This window comes from Leptopilina boulardi, unplaced genomic scaffold, assembly GCF_019393585.1.
Source record: "Leptopilina boulardi isolate dan_hultmark-lab unplaced genomic scaffold, ZJU_Lbou_2.1 LbouV2_362, whole genome shotgun sequence".
NCBI classification, from domain to species: domain Eukaryota; kingdom Metazoa; phylum Arthropoda; class Insecta; order Hymenoptera; family Figitidae; genus Leptopilina; species Leptopilina boulardi.
Window position 1 is genome coordinate 691,006 of NW_026137932.1, and position 12,174 is coordinate 703,179.

Consider the following 12,174-nt stretch of genomic DNA (forward strand, 5'->3'; position numbering starts at 1 on the left):
AAAAAATTTTGTTAATACGACCACTGATATTTCGTTAACATTAAATAATGTTATGTTGAATAAAAGTTTATTAAAATCTTTCAGTAATTTGTAGGGTTTTAAATTAACTGATGTCCTTGTCATCATTTTAGAGAGGTCATTTTGGATTTTAAAATAATCATCACTACTTATCATATAACCATTGGAAGGTTTTAAAATTTTTTGCTTCTTATCAAAATCAGTCTGATCTTTAATATCAACCTGCACTTTACCATTTGAAATTCAGTTTAGGATTTAAAATATTTATCGATTACAATTTCAACACCAAAAATTAAAACTGAACAAGAATATCCAAAAAGAAGAAGAATAATCAACAATTTTGAAACTTTAGACGTCACGGAGAGTTCTTGCTTAAATAGATCAACATGATTTTCTTGATTAATCAACTTAGGAATATATTTATTATCCCACTTGATACTGATACCACTTTCCATAAAGACCGACATAATACGATCAAATCGATTCCTGTAAGGAGAACCATCTTCAAGATATATTCCACTTGGCCATAATCCTGAAACTTCTTTTATAATTTTTACTTTTTGCTCTCCGTTGGTATTACGCCTCGTTCGAAAATACAAAAGTGCTAAATGTTCCCTACATGAATAGGTAATATTTCGATTGACAATCAAATATTCTAACCATTTATCAAGGGGATCTTTCGAAACGATTGCATTCATTGTTAACTTTTGAAAAGGATCCTTCTCATCAAATATTCCATCTTCAGTAAGATTTTGATTTAGAATAAGTGTCAAATGAGCGTCAACTAAATCTTGAAATGTATCCATTGTTCGAAAAGTTTTTTTCTTCAATTGCATTTCTGATAGACTACTAAATATGAACGTTGACTGCAGAAAGTAGAAGAATAACAGTGACGAGAAAATTATTCTTTCCATTATTTTTTCTGGCATTTTTGGAATAGAGGATCCTAGTACCATTTGAATAGTATACATCATTGTCCAATTTTGACGATCAAAATTAAAGTACCTGGCTATTAATACTGGTATCAAAAAGAGAGATAAAATAATGCTTAGATTAAATAGTTGTAATTCGTTTGTGAAAATTGCAACATCACTTGGCAAAATTGGTGCTGGAGCAACGAATCTAAATAATCTTGTACCTTTTGAAATAGCTACAAAATTGTTTAAGCATGTATCGTAGAATGCAGATTGAATAGCAATAAATTGAATTTCATTGTGAATTGTTTTATTCATAATGCCGACATTTTTAACTTTATTACAATTTATTATATCCCAGTTTGAAGTATTTGAAATCACTATCTCCAAGGTAAAATTTAAATACTTTGACATCACGACCATCCAATTAATGTCTGGCCCTTCAACGTTTAGAACATGTCCTGTTGAATTGCGTTTAACGTAGACGTAAGGTGGATAGTGAAATATTCCTGCTTTTATTTGATAACCGTTTAAATCACGAAGTTTGTTAGGAAACAAAATGCTCTTTTTTGAGAATTTTTTTATAACAGATATTCCAGTGAATGGATTGTAATGGTGTAGTTTAGCAATTTCGCGATTCGAGTTTCCTGGAAAAATTTCTTTAACCTCTAAGATTGAGAGATCCAAAAATTGTTTAGACCACAATTGATGAAAGAAATTTTGATATGTTGCGCGTTTTTTAACTTTTGTTATAATCAGTACCTTGGGACGTGGATGTGGTGTTGATAACTCAACAATAGATCTCATAACATTGTAAATATTTGATAAATTTTGATTGGAATTTCTGCTGGAAACAATAAGAATCAACGTTGTCTGAAGTAGAGGAAATATCAGCATCCGTTGATTGTTAAAATTTGTAATATTCCTAAAATCAGCAATTTGTGTTGGTTTAATTCGGGAAACATTTTTCGCAATTTGATAAATTCCACTGTTGTTGAAATCGGCTTCATACAATAACAGCAGTTGATCAATTTTAGTATCTTGTTTAAGGATTGTTACTAAATAATCACACCAATCATAACGTGTGATAAATGTTTTTCCATAGATGTAACCGAGTCCGCAAAAAGTTGCAATTAAAATGTTTATAATAAATTTCATATTGTATATATATCAAAAAAATATGTAGTTGAAAATTTTTGTTAGCAATGACAGTTTTTTAAACACTTAAGATTACAAATTTAATAATGAAGAATTTCTAATTGCGTGAATTATATAAGTACACTTCATCTACTTACTGAATAAGACTGGAGGAACTGCGTATTTTAACTTTAACGATAAAGGTCATAACTGTCGATCGATTCCTGTTCAAACTTTATGTTGATTACAATGTTTAAGTTTTCATCAAATAAAGAATATGTTTATGTAATCAGTCTGATCTTTATTGTTAACCTGCACTTTACCATTTGAAATTCAGTTTAGGATTTAAAATATTTATCGGTTACAATTTCAACACCAAAAATTAAAACTGAACAAGAATATCCAAAAAGAAGAAAAATAATCAACAATTTTGTAACTTTAGACGTCACGGAGAGTTCTTGCTTAAATAGATCAACATGATTTTGTTGATTAATCAACTTAGGAATATATTTATTATCCCACTTGATACTCATACCACTTTCCATAAAGACCGACATAATACGATCAAATCGATTCCTGTAAGGAGAACCATCTTCAAGATATATTCCACTTGGCCATAATCCTTCTACTTCTTTTATAATTTTTACATTCTGCTCTCCGTTGGTATTACGCCTCGTTCGAAAATATAAAAGTGCTAAATGTTCCCTACATGAATAGGTAATATTTCGATTGACAATCAAATATTCTAACCATTTATCAAGGGGATCATTCGAAACGATTGCATTCATCCTTAACTTTTGATAAGGATCCTTCTCATCAAATATTCCATCTTCATTAAGATTTTGATTTGTAATAAGTGTCAAATGAGCGTCAACTAAATCTTGAAATGTATCCATTGTTCGAAAAGTTTTTTTCTTCAATTGCATTTCTGATAGACTACTAAACATGAACGTTGACTGCAGCAAATAGAAGAATAACAGTGACGAAAAAATTATTCTTTCCATTATTTTTTCTGGAATTTTTGGAATAGAAAATCCTAGTACCATTTGAATAGTATACATCATTGTCCAATTTTGACGATTAAAATTAAAATACCTAGCTATTAATACTGGTATCAAAAACAGAGAAAAAATAATGATTAGATTAAATATATGTAATTCGTTTGTGAAAATTGCAACATCACTTGGTAAAATTGGTGCTGGAGCAACGAATCTAAATAATCTTGTACCCTTTGAAATAGCGACAAAATTGTTTAAACATGTATCGTAGAATGCAGATTGAATAGCAATTAATTGAATTTCATTGTGAATTGTTTTATTCATAATGCCGACATTTTTAGCTTTGTTACAATTTATTATATCCCAGTTTGAAGTATTTGAAATCAATATCTCCAAGGTGAAATTTAAATACTTTGACATCACGACCATCCAATTAATGTCAGGCCCTTCAACGTTTAGAACATGTCCTGTTGAATTGCGTTTAACGTAGACGTAAGGTGGATAGTGAAATATTCCTGCTTTTATTTGATAACCGTTTAAATCACGAAGTTTGTTAGGAAACAAAATGCTCTTTTTTGAGAATTTTTTTATAACAGATATTCCAGTGAATGGATTGTAGTGGTGTAGTTTAGCAATTTCGCGATTCGAGTTTCCTGGAAAAATTTCTTTAACCTCTAAGATTGAGAGATCCAAAAATTGTTTAGACCACAATTGATGAAAGAAATTTTGATATGTTGCGCGTTTTTTAACTTTTGTTATAATCAGTACCTTTGGACGTGGATGTGGTGTTGATAACTCAACAATAGATCTCATAACATTGTAAATATTTGATAAATTTTGATTGGAATTTCTGCTGGAAACAATAACAATCAACGTTGTATGAAGTAGAGGGAATATCAGCATCCGTTGATTGTTAATATTTGTAATACTCCTAAAATCAGCAATTTGTGTTGGTTTAATTCTGGAAACATTTTTTGCAATTTGATAAATTCCACTGTTATTGAAATCGGCTTCATACAATAACAGCAGTTGATCAATTTTAGTATCTTGTTTAAGGATTGTTACTAAATAATCACACCAATCATAACGTGTGATAAATGTTTTTCCATAGATGTAACCGAGTCCGCAAAGGATTGCAATTAAAATTTTTATAATAAATTTCATATTGTATATATATAGTTGAAAATTTTTTTTAGCAAATGAGAGTTTTTAGATTTCTAGATTACAAAAATAATTAAGAATTTTTAATTGAGTGAAATATTTTAGTACACTTTATCTACTAACTGAATAAGACTGGAGGAACTGCGTATTTTAAGTTTAACGATAAAGGTCATAACTGTCGATCGATTCCTGTTCAAACTTTATGTTGATTATAATGTTTAAGTTTTCATCAAATAAAGAATATGTTTATGTAATCAGTCTAATCTTTATTGTTAACCTGCACTTTACCATTTGAAATTCAGTTTAAAATTTAAAATATTTATCGGTTACAATTTCAAAACCAAAAATTAAAACTGTAGAAGAATATCCAAAAAGAAGAAGAATAATCAACAATTTTGTAACTTTAGACGTCACGGAGAGTTCTTGCTTAAATAAATCAACATGATTTTGTTGATTAATTAACTTAGGAATGTATTTATTATCCCACTTGATACTGATACCACTTTCCATAAAGACCGACATAATACGATCAAATCGATTCCTGTAAGGAGAACCATCTTCAAGAAATATTCCACTTGTCCATAATCCTGCTACTTCTTTTATAATTTTTACTTTCTGCTCTTCGTTGGTATTACGCCTCGTTCGAAAATACAAAAGTGCTAAATGTTCCCTACATAAATAGGTAATATTTCGATTGACAATCAAATATTCTAACCATTTATCAAGAGAATCTTTCGAAACGATTGCGTTCATCCTTAACTTTTGATAAGGATCCTTCTCATCAAATATTGTATCTTCATTAAGATTTTGATTTGTAATAAGTGTCAAATGAGCGTCAACTAAATCTTGAAATGTATCCATTGTTCGAAAAGTTTTTTCCTTTAATTGCATTTCTGATAGACTACTAAATATGAACGTTGACTGCAGAAAGTAGAAGAATAACAGTGACGAGAAAATTATTCTTTCCATTATTTTTTCTGGCATTTTTGGAATAGAGGATCCTAGTACCATTTGAATAGTATACATCATTGTCCAATTTTGACGATCAAAATTAAAGTACCTGGCTATTAATACTGGTATCAAAAAGAGAGATAAAATAATGCTTAGATTAAATAGTTGTAATTCGTTTGTGAAAATTGCAACATCACTTGGCAAAATTGGTGCTGGAGCAACGAATCTAAATAATCTTGTACCTTTTGAAATAGCGACAAAATTGTTTAAGCATGTATCGTAGAATGCAGATTGAATAGCAATAAATTGAATTTCATTGTGAATTGTTTTATTCATAATGCCGACATTTTTAACTTTATTACAATTTATTATATCCCAGTTTGAAGTATTTGAAATCACTATCTCCAAGGTAAAATTTAAATACTTTGACATCACGACCATCCAATTAATGTCTGGCCCTTCAACGTTTAGAACATGTCCTGTTGAATTGCGTTTAACGTAGACGTAAGGTGGATAGTGAAATATTCCTGCTTTTATTTGATAACCGTTTAAATCACGAAGTTTGTTAGGAAACAAAATGCTCTTTTTTGAGAATTTTTTTATAACAGATATTCCAGTGAATGGATTGTAATGGTGTAGTTTAGCAATTTCGCGATTCGAGTTTCCTGGAAAAATTTCTTTAACCTCTAAGATTGAGAGATCCAAAAATTGTTTAGACCACAATTGATGAAAGAAATTTTGATATGTTGCGCGTTTTTTAACTTTTGTTATAATCAGTACCTTGGGACGTGGATGTGGTGTTGATAACTCAACAATAGATCTCATAACATTGTAAATATTTGATAAATTTTGATTGGAATTTCTGCTGGAAACAATAAGAATCAACGTTGTCTTAAGTAGAGGGAATATGAGCATCCGTTGATTGTTAAAATTTGTAATATTCCTAAAATCAGCAATTTGTGTTGGTTTAATTCGGGAAACATTTTTCGCAATTTGATAAATTCCACTGTTGTTGAAATCGGCTTCATACAATAACAGCAGTTGATCAATTTTAGTATCTTGTTCAAGGATTGTTACTAAATAATCACACCAATCATAACGTGTGATAAATGTTTTTCCATAGATGTAACCGAGTCCGCAAAAAGTTGCAATTAAAATGTTTATAATAAATTTCATATTGTATATATATCAAAAAAATATGTAGTTGAAAATTTTTGTTAGCAATGACAGTTTTTTAAACACTTAAGATTACAAATTTAATAATGAAGAATTTCTAATTGCGTGAATTATTTTAGTACACTTCTTCTACTTACTGAACAAGACTGGTGGAACTGCGAATTTTAAGTCTCACGCTAAAGGTCAGATTTGTCAATCGATTCCTTTTCAACCTTTATATTGATTATAATGTTTAAGTTGTCATTAAATAAAGAATATGTATTTTTTTATATCTGAACTAGATTTTTTGATTCCATTTTCTTAGACAAATAGAAATACTGAATTACGTGAAATTTTTATTTTAAATTTTCAGGCTCAATATTAAATTCCAAAATTTGACCTCTCCTTATTATTGTTAATAGCAAAGGTCCTGTTCCATCAAGTGCTTCATAAATATTTCTAGTTGAATTAACAGGTGTACTATTGGCATGGGTGATAATATCACCATTCTCTAAACCACCTAAGTCAGCTGGTGAACCTTCCATTATTTTCCAAATTAGAACTCCATGTTTAATGAGCTGAAAACCACTTCCGATGATGTGTTGCATATCAAAAATAATTTCTGGAATAAGAGTGAACATTGTAATTCCCAAATATCTCTTCCTTTCTAGTTCTTCATTCTTAAACTGTTGAATTGAAAAAATTTTCCCTTTTCTCTTTGCCTCAGACTTTCGCAAAAATTCTTTGGCATAGTCTACTGGAATAGCAAACGAAATTCCTGGAGTCACTTTCATTGCATTTATTCCAATAACTTCACCCTCAAGATTCACTAGAGGTCCTCCAGAATTTCCAAAAGTAATTGCTGCATCAGTTTGAATATAACTCATTTGATTGTGAGAAATTCCTAATTCTTCACTTCGTCTATTTGGACTACTGACAACACCGCTTGTAATGGAGTTACTTAAGGAAAGTGGAGATCCAATTGCTACAACAAATTCTCCTGGTCTTAAATTTTTTGAATTTCCTAATTTTATAACAGGCAAATTTTTCTTATTTATTCTCAATGTCGCAAGATCTGATTCCAAATCAATGTCTTCAACAACTGCATCGTAAGTAAATCCATCCAAAAGTCGTACCGTGACAGAAAGATTTGATTTCTTCATGACAATCATAACAACATGAGCATTTGTAAGTATTAAACCATCTTGCCTAACTATGAATCCAGATCCATTAGCAAAAACTGAAGGATTTTTTGCTGAAATACCAGATTTTTTGGAATCTTTTACTTGTACCAATACAACTGATGGTGCACAAATTTCGACGACGTCAGCAATAAAATTATATTTACTTCTATTTTGGCTAATGTCATAAAGGTTAAATTGTACGGAACTGATGCCTGATAGAAAAAAATTAAAAACATCATGTGCAGATGGAAAATCATATTCTTTTGATTTAAAAAAAGTGTAGCCAAGAGCTGTACTGAAAATGAAGGTACAAAGTAGAAAACCTGGATATTTAGATGGCTTTCTTGCTTGTCTATTGTGCATTGAATAAAATCGAATTTGATTCTTTACAGGTAGAGTTGAAATTCGTAATCTAATATTTGTACACAAAAACTGCGTTGCTTTAAAGAATGACATTATAAATTGATCTTGATAACAAATTTTATCCTTTTTTAGTTCCCATTTCCAAATAATATTGATAAAATTCACATTTTCTTGAATTTGAAATCAATTTCTGAAATAGTTAGTTTTTTAGTTTCAAAATTTTTTAAATATTATATCAACAAAAGTTATTATTAAATAAATTATATTACGGATGATAAATTTATTTTAAAATTAGTCATACTTGAAAATACTCGAGAATTTTAATCAAATTTAATTATTTATAATAAACAAATAGTAGGTTAAATGTAGTGAATTGAAGTCTTGAGACATTCTGTGAGACGAAGCACTGGAGGTTAAGTTTACAATGTGACATTATCGATATATATAGACTGTATAATTTTATCGATTATGGTATTCACCTTTGTAGTTTTTCATATTTAATTTTTTAGCATTAAAAGAAAAGAAACTACATGATGAAGTTACGCTGATAACAAATTTCTAACTAGTTTATTTTTATTTTTCTCTTACAATAAATTTTGACATTGAAAACTATTCCTGGTCATTTCTTTTAATAAAAACATATGTAAAATAATAATGTTTAAATTACTATCTTATGTTTTATTGTTTGTTTAAAAAATTATTTACTTTTAATTAAATATGTATTATGTGTTCTACCTCCGCCCCTGTCGGCATAAGATAGTTGACCTTGATTCAACATATATAAAAGAGTAATTTAGACTCATTTCTTAATTTCTTATCTTTAAATATATTCCATCAGTTCACATTATTAAAATGAGGTTTATGTTATTTCTCATTTTTGCTGTAACATTTTCAATAATATCTATTAGCACAGATGGTAATTATTTATTTCTTTTATTTAACTAAATTATCAACTAGTTTATTTAACTAATTATATAATTTTATTAATAAAAATTAATTTAATCTCAAATATAAATGATATCATAACAAAATTAAACTTTAAATTTTTTAAAATTATAAGCAATTATTGCTGATTATTTTATCATTTAGACTTTCTGTAGTTTAGTTAAATTTTTTATTTTTTCGATTTTCCGATTAGTTGCAATTAATCAGTTTTGGAATATATGATTCAAAGTACATGGACAGCAGTAAAATATTTTTTAAATCTTTTACGTGACCCACAAACAGATTATATTTTCAGCATATAAACCGTATATAAACTTTTGTCGACTAATGTATTTATTTTGCAAACAAGTTTCACTTCAAAGTAGATGAACTACTGTTTTCACTTTAAAACGAAAATATTACTTTTTTTCTTTTCTATAATTATATATAAGTCTCTCAGCAGCAACGGTATTAAATTTTAATTATATAATAGTTTTGTAAATAGATTATTTGTTATGAACAATTTTCTAAAAGTAAAGTTTTTTGAGCTAGTTTGATTAAACTAAAAAGATCTTACATTTAAACTATTAAAACAAATGAGTCTAAAAAATATTTAAAAGAGTTTATTTTACTTTTTATTAAAAGCACACGATGCCGATGTCACGGATAAAGCAGCTAACCTACAATCAAGGAAATCTGAGCAGGATAACATGGAAATAGGATACCAAATTCACTTATTAGACAAAAATGATCCTACGTACTCTGGGAACAATTCTATCCCGTCAGACTCTCTTGTTTACAAAGTCTTTGCTGGATATCAGTCAGGAAATGGTAATATCAAATTGAATATTATCAATGTTTGTATTTTTATCAAATTAAAAAAATGGAAATAGTATACATAATATATGTTTTGACCACAAAGAAATTAGGGCGCATGAGTATCGAATAAGAATTATTATCTAGAATTTTCATTTTCAACAATTTTATTAGGTATAATTATTTTTCAGACGATTTTTAATTTTTCCAATTAACATTTGTCAGAATTTCTTTTTGAAAGAATTTTTAATTAACGGAATTTTCAGGTACCAAATTTCTATTTCGTAGAAGTCTTAAAACGCTGAATTTTTATTTGCCTGAAATTGCATGTTCCGTTTAGATGATTTTCTTTCAATTCGAGTAGAATCTCGATATTAAAAAACATTAACAAATATTCTTTCTCTTTTTCCGTGACATTAATCACCTTTGAAGGTGAAGTTTTAATTTAAAGTATACACAAAAATAATATATTGCTTATAGAAATGAAAGAAGTGACACCACAAATGAGGCAGTATAAAAATGGAAACATTATCGCTGGTGCTGGTTATTCAGGAGATACGCAACAAATAGTTCCACAAGTATGTTACAACGCAACTGTGTCATCCACTTCTGAACAACAAGCGTACATTCAATTAGATACTTCAATATCTTATTTAGAATTAGAAAGTAAATTGGGAATATCTGTAAGTATTAGTGGAAAGTATGAAATGTTCTCTGCAGAAGCAAAAGCAAGTTACATAAGATCTGTTCAAGATAGGGATTATGCAACATCATTAAATTATTATGAGTACGCTACAAATAATGTCGCAGTACAACTTGCTGGGTATGGTGATAAAGCATTGACTGAATCTGGGAAAGGTTTTTATAACGATGGTAAAAATCCATATTTCGGGCTGTTGTGTGGTGATCATTATATTACTTCTTATCAACAGGGCGCATTATTGATCATGGGGCTGAATATTAAATTTAGCAATTCTCAGGAAAAAAAAGAATTTGAAGCAAAAGTTGGTACTGCGTTTGGCAATATTGTTAGCGCTGCAGAGAAAATACAAAGTATTTCTACTATGTACAAAATTAGTGGTTCTGTTGTAATACAAGCCTTTCAAATTGGAGGAGAACCTAGTCAAATTTCTAAAATATTAAATAAAGATAGCACTGGTCAGTACTATGCTCTGACATGTAGTCTGTTAACAATGGCTAACTGTATAAAAGCAGCCAGTGGTTTATTGGATTATGGAAAAGATGAATTTTCAAAACAATTTTCTTTTAAAAATAATACAGGATTAACACCACTTGGTATTGCTTTTAGTCAGTACTATCCAATTGAGTATATTGGTCTTATTTCTCCTGCCTCTTTAGTCACTACAGAAGTCATAAAATATCGCGATGAACTAACTAGTAAACTCAAGGAAAATGATTACTATCAACAAAAACTTTATCCTTTTTTTAATATGGGATATCCGATAGAGTTAGAAGCTGCCTTTGTTAATAACGCAAATTCAGTACTTTCTAAAGCAAATAATAATATACGTATACTAATGAAAGCACATAAAGGAGCTGCTGATTGTTTTAATTTACCAGATAAATGCAAAAGCATAAAAGATAGTATAGATTCGCAACTTGAAAATATTACAATAAGTGATTTAAAATTTTTAGAATATATAAAATATACAATCACTATTTTTGGTGGTATGTTATACAATAAAGGCAGAAATCATGACACATATTCATGGGTTGCTGTACCTAATAATAAACCTGGTCAAGAACGACTTCAGAAGGTTAATTATATATTTATTACAGATAAAAAATTAGAATATGATACTGACAATCATATTCCAGTAACTTCAGATTTATATCAAGTAAAATTTACAGGCGACATAAATTCTAGCGGTACACAATATGTAGGCACTATGTGCTCTCGAGTTAAAAGATTTGATTGGAATCCTTGTCAGAGAGGTTATCCAGAAAGAAAGTTAATATCTCCATTTTTCTTTGAGGCTTACAATATTACTCTATTAATCGATTAAAGATTATTTATATATATATATATTATTTCTATATATCAATATATCAATGGTCGAGAAACTTCTTCAAGAAGCTTGTCCGCAGCACAATTTATTATATAAATATATAATAATAATATTGTTAAGCGACCTTTATATGGGTCATAGATCTATTCTTCTTAATTGACTTGGCCAAAATTCATACTCTAAATTATACATATTCTTCTGAACAACCTGATGCAGTCAATTGTGAAGCATATAAATGCTCCAAATGGCCTGACATGTAGTCAATTTTTAGAAATAACCACAAACACTTATTAATTGTTTATTGAAAATATCACTTACCTTGATACACAAAACAAACAATTCTTAGCAAAATTATAAAATTTAATGTTTATATTAAAGTTTAGAATAGAAATTAAAATAAAAATAATACTTAAACTAATCAATAAAAATACATATAACATTTATTTATCTTTAACATTAAAACGAATATGTATTATAGTCCGAGTTGTACGACCATTTCAATTTCAAAATAAATATAGCGAGG

General features: G+C 28.7%; 3 protein-coding genes across 4 annotated transcripts; 1 reads left to right on the top strand and 2 right to left on the bottom strand.

The window, feature by feature from the left end:
• Positions 1-266: 266 nt before the first annotated feature.
• On the bottom strand, positions 267-2,144 carry LOC127286756 (uncharacterized). The gene has a single exon (XM_051313334.1). It carries the CDS (start codon positions 2,088-2,090, stop codon positions 267-269), a length of 1,824 nt encoding a protein of 607 aa, XP_051169291.1. The 5' UTR covers positions 2,091-2,144.
• A 4,512-nt stretch (positions 2,145-6,656) lies between these two features.
• Positions 6,657-8,068, bottom strand: LOC127286547 (serine protease HTRA2, mitochondrial-like). The gene has a single exon (XM_051313007.1). It carries the CDS (start codon positions 7,972-7,974, stop codon positions 6,691-6,693), a length of 1,284 nt encoding a protein of 427 aa, XP_051168964.1. The 5' UTR covers positions 7,975-8,068; the 3' UTR covers positions 6,657-6,690.
• Positions 8,069-8,684: 616 nt separating this feature from the next.
• On the top strand, positions 8,685-12,166 carry LOC127286546 (uncharacterized). 2 transcript variants are annotated; one of them, XM_051313006.1, is made up of 3 exons: positions 8,685-8,797; positions 9,451-9,636; positions 10,102-12,166. In XM_051313006.1, the coding sequence occupies exons 1-3, from the start codon at positions 8,734-8,736 to the stop codon at positions 11,646-11,648; spliced, it is 1,797 nt and encodes a 598-aa protein (XP_051168963.1). In that variant the 5' UTR covers positions 8,685-8,733; the 3' UTR covers positions 11,649-12,166. The 2 variants fall into 2 exon arrangements, with proteins under 2 accessions (XP_051168963.1, XP_051168962.1); XM_051313005.1 differs by lacking the exon at positions 8,685-8,797 and adding an exon at positions 9,123-9,273 and having other exon boundaries at positions 10,102-12,165.
• Positions 12,167-12,174: the final 8 nt, after the last annotated feature.

Coding starts and splice junctions, on each gene's coding strand:
- LOC127286756 (XM_051313334.1), bottom strand. CDS start 2,090: ATGAAATTTATTATAAACATTTTAATTGCAACTTTTTGCGGACTCGGT.
- LOC127286547 (XM_051313007.1), bottom strand. CDS start 7,974: ATGTCATTCTTTAAAGCAACGCAGTTTTTGTGTACAAATATTAGATTA.
- LOC127286546 (XM_051313005.1), top strand. CDS start 9,192: ATGAACTACTGTTTTCACTTTAAAACGAAAATATTACTTTTTTTCTTT. Junction 9,274..9,450: donor TAAGTCTCTCAGCAGCAACG/GTATTAAATTTT, acceptor TTTTATTAAAAG/CACACGATGCCGATGTCACG. Junction 9,637..10,101: donor TGGATATCAGTCAGGAAATG/GTAATATCAAAT, acceptor TATTGCTTATAG/AAATGAAAGAAGTGACACCA.